The sequence below is a fragment of the Geospiza fortis genome, unplaced genomic scaffold, assembly GCF_000277835.1.
Source record: "Geospiza fortis unplaced genomic scaffold, GeoFor_1.0 scaffold164, whole genome shotgun sequence".
NCBI classification, from domain to species: Eukaryota; Metazoa; Chordata; class Aves; order Passeriformes; family Thraupidae; genus Geospiza; species Geospiza fortis.
Genome location: NW_005054426.1, coordinates 1,999,995 through 2,004,580, shown reverse-complemented (window position 1 = coordinate 2,004,580; position 4,586 = coordinate 1,999,995). Strand labels below are relative to the sequence as shown.

The window sequence follows — 4,586 nt, the reverse complement described above, 5'->3', positions numbered from 1 at the left end:
GTTACTAAAATAGCTGCACAAAGGAAATAAATGAATTTCCAGTCATAACATTTACAATTCAATCAAAATAACAGGAAATTTTAATTAGGCAAGTACACTTGCTCATTTAACACCACAAATGTAATAGAACATTGGTTTATATTGTCATCATCATCCACTTTTAAGTCAATAGGCAGGTCTGCAACAGGAGATTTTTCAGGAATTCTACAGCAACACATACACACAAACACACAAATCACATGTAAAAAGTAGCTTGCATAAGCTAAGTAAGGTTAATGGCAAAAGCTTCTTTCTATGCAGAGAAAATTGAGCATTAAAGCTGCAGCATTAGGAAAAAAAGTTTAAAAACAAGGAATGAAGTTGTAAAACAGATGAGAACTTAACAAAATTGGTGACCTTTCCACACAGATGAAGTCAGGTTAAAAAAAAAACAGGCCAAACCAAAACCAAAGGAGACCAAAACCAAATGAGACCAAAAGAGAACCTCCCCCCAACACACATACAGACAAAAGTGAGAGCACAACAAAGGAAGTGGAAGAAAAGTGTTACCCATAAGTAGCCGCCGTTTCACCCGCTTGTCCACATCAGCTACTGACGTGGCATTGTACTCAGAACTCTCAATTGCAGCCTCATCCTTCTCTAAAACACAAGTAAGGGACAAACATGGAGCAGTTGGTTAATCACAAGCCCAATTTTCCACTGCCTAAGACAGTTTCTTGGCATGGCACAGCCAAGGCCAAGAAGCAAGGCATGAAAGCACTAAATCCCCGTTAGAGAGTTAATTCCCTTTGAGAATCCAGGAAAAAATTAAAAGTGTGTTTAGGGAAAGGAGGAAGAAAGAGGGTGGGAAGGAAGAATGATCAGCTCAGAAGTAATTAATCACACAGAAGAAGCTGGATTTCTACTGGAGAACAAGACAGCTAACATGGGTGCCCCAGAGAGGTGTTAATGACAAAAATTAAAATTCAGAAAGGCTAGTTAAACAAACTACCAAAGACAACCTAGGCTAATGGGGGCACCAGGATGTGAAGGTGGCAGGCAGAAGACTGGGACAGACAGAGAGAGCGAGAAGAGTCCGGTGATGGATGGGCACGGATGCGCCACAGCCTTGTACACATCGACACACTGAGAAACGAAACAACAGCATGCAAATTAAACAACAACAACAAAAATAAACAAACAACAAACCAAACAAACACAAAAAAAGATCAATTTGGGCAGTGCTGGTTGCCTGCTTGTCTATGAAACGCTACTAGCTAAACATTCAACGCTAGGAAAGATGTTGCAAGAACAGGGTTTAGTAATTTTATTAACATGCAGCGAGCAGGATGATGTCACCAGAGGTCACCTTACAAGGTAGTCTCTGACATCCTACAGGTAAGAGTTTCATACAGCATAATGAGGACTTTGGTTATGCTTCATTAGAAATACACAGAAACAGTCACAAGTATGGTAAGAGATGATCAGTTGATGAAATAAAATTAAAGATTTCTGATACCGGAGAGCAATGGAGGAGCAGCAGCTGGGTAAATAAAAGGATTTGTAGGAAAAGGGAAGTGCTCATTAGGAAAACAAAAAATGAAAATGCAAGTTGGGATTTTCACATGCAGCAAACGTAAAAAAAATAAAACGTTAAGACAAGCAAACGAAGACAAAATATGTTAGACAAAGGGTCAACAAGTATTTATCTGGCATCGCAGAAGTTTGCATTCTTGCAGTGATGGCTGGAATATATACACCACTGAAGACAGCAAACACTGGAATCACTGAGGTGAGGAGGAGGAGGAGGCTGGCAGGTTTTGTTTGTGGCAACTCTACATGGTTGAGTGGTAACAAGAAGTTGTTTTGTTTTGTTTTTAACAAGTTCTAGATGGGATCAGGCTGCAATAGAGGCTTTTGTTTGAGTTTGTTTGTTTTTTTTTTCTCTGTAAATAATTAATAAACGTCAGTTATCAGACAAGACAGGCAATCAGGAACCATCACCAGAAAGCAGGAATAAATAAATGTAAAAAAAAAATAAATTAGAAGTGTTCTAAGAGAAAGAACTATTTTAGAGGGAAGAAAATCAGCACAGGCAGTAATATGTGACTTACATCACAAGACCAAGGAATGTAACATGGAGTTGTATGTATTACATAACAAAAATGGGAAAAAAAATTTTAAAAATAGATGTAATGTAAACATCTTTTAAAATATTTTTTTACATGCTGGACAAAATAAAACATCCAAGTATATTAGTAAACAATAATAAATAGAAGATCAATTATACATTCAATAAAACCTACTCTCAAGGCTCTCACTCTTGCAAGTTTTCCCCATCTGGAACTGCCAGAGGACAGGGATTGCAGGATGGAGCTCTCTGTTATCAGAGGCACTCACTGAGAGATCCCCTGCACTCAGACACACCTTGTGCAGACAAAAAGGCAGAGCGCAGCTCTGAGCCCTGCCCAGCTTCACCTCTGCCAGCATAAACCTCATACTGCCCCACAATTTGTGCAGTTAAACCCCTCAGAAGTGAGCAAGGCTCTGGGCAGCTACAGAGCTTTATGCCATGGATCTGACCAAGACACTGGCTAAAGGTAAATGACAGATTTCCATGGGTTTCAAATGCTCTGTCTTGCAGTACTGGAGAGAAAATACGATAAATATGTGTCTGTGTTCTTTTAACTTCAAGAAATGACTAAGAATTTGTAAGAACTTGAAATTATACAAACAAAAAAAAGTCATCATGTCCGCAACGCCAATGAAAGCCATTATGGATTTCAGGTTCTGATCTGTGAGTAAGAATTTTCAAATGTTAACTTGTATCATGCAAAAATGCACTTTTAAATTTATCTTTTTAAAGTGGAATAGAAAGAAATGGAATTAAGCAAATCATACATTTTCTAATCATAAATGTTTGCAAAGCATCTGCCAAGATGCTCCATGTCTTGACTGGCTCTTTCCTGTTGATATTCTGAATGAAAGCTTAGTCACTACAAGTGTTGCAGTTTTTAGAATTGTGAAACATACACCAGGGAAGACAGCACATAATGATGACTCCTTTTCCCTGGCAACAGCTCAGAAAGGGAGGTAATTTTTCTAACCTTGCTCAAGCAAGAAAATCTTGACTGATGAAAGGGAACTGAAGAGCTGAACTTTCATTTAAAATGATGAATGTTCTACACCTTTTTACTTCAGAAATAGTTATGAACAGAAACAAAAGTCACAAGCAGGTAACAAAGGGATACTTCATTAAAAAACATTTTGACAGAACACACACAAATGCCTCTCTGTGTGCCTGGCTGTGCCAGGAGCTGCTGGAACACCCTTCTGTCAGCTGCTGGAGCACCCCTCTGTCACACAGGCACCACACACACACACACACACACACACACACACACACGTGGCACAGAGATTCTGAGCAACCCCAAATCAAACGAGCTGCAGAGAAGTACTCACCAATGCAGGTTCGGCCATCTGAGTGCAGGGCATACTTCTGATGACAGCCACACACAGGGCCAGTATCTGTGTCATCACAGGTGTGCTGGCAGCCTCCATTCCCATAGTTACAGGTTACTAGTTAAGCCCCAAATGAATGTGTATATATATATATATAAATAAAATGACAATGAAACCAATTAGTCTTGAGAGCCTCAGAACACAGAAGAACAGTAACATACCAAGACATAAGGCAGCATAACATTTGTGCTTGCAATTATTTCTATTTTTGCCTTGTGCCCCCTCCCTTCTACCTGTCTCATGCCCTAGCCTCAATCCGTACAGTGAAGAAAAGAAGTGAAAGAAAAATAAAAGCATTTTCACCACTCTATTTGTGTTAATAATTTTAGTGTGACTCTCAGCCAATCCTATGTCTTCCTAAAAGCTACATGCTTCATGTCCATGATGAAATTAAGTCTGCCAATAAAAAGGATAGTTTCAGATCTATAGACAGAATCTCTCTTTTGCTGCCCCGTCATTCTCTCAGTAGAGGAAGCAGAGACCAGGCAGCAAGAACCAAACTGCAAAAGTCTTGAAATCTACTATATCAAGTGCTGGCCCCTCTAAAGAAACAAGTTTAAAAATAAACCAGGAAATGTTTGGGTTTTTCTTTTTCCTTCTCTGCAACAAAAAATACACAGTTGTTATGGCTCTGCCATGTGCTGGCCTCAGCCAGGAAGGAAGCACTGGAGATGGCACTTTCACTTCCAGGAAAGAAGAAGAGCTTTCAGCAATTCAAATGTCCTCTGGTGAAAAAGTACTAAACATATATTAAAGTAAATATTTTTCATGAGAATAGGTAGAGTTTTGAAGGTTACACAAATTAATAGATCAGATTCAATTGATTTCCTTTGTCACATGATGGATTTAATTTCTGCCAGCTAAGACAAACCATATGTCTCGGGGTCGGCTGCTTGTTCTCTGCCCCTGAGGTGAGTTGGGTGGTCCAGGGAACGACCCCAGGCTCTGAAGAATGAGACTGGACTCTCTGTTGTTCGGTCTTCAGGTTGTTTATTAAGTCTTATCTACAAAATTTTCTCCCTGGCAGACAGAGGTCTGACCAGCAAGGCAGCCACAACGCTCTCCGCCCGCTCCCAAGGCTGCGC

The 4,586-nt window shown here is 39.8% G+C and overlaps 1 protein-coding gene across 1 annotated transcript in view; it reads right to left on the bottom strand.

The window, feature by feature from the left end:
• SCUBE1 (signal peptide, CUB domain and EGF like domain containing 1) overlaps nucleotides 1-4,586 on the bottom strand; it is a 194,651-nt gene that overhangs the window by 83,975 nt on the left and 106,090 nt on the right. Inside the window, exons 6-7 of the mRNA XM_014309410.2 lie at nucleotides 3,442-3,558; nucleotides 550-639 (exon numbers count right to left, since the gene is read on the bottom strand). Of these exons, the coding sequence (XP_014164885.1) occupies nucleotides 550-639; nucleotides 3,442-3,558 (207 nt within the window). The remainder of the gene's footprint in view (nucleotides 1-549; nucleotides 640-3,441; nucleotides 3,559-4,586) is intronic.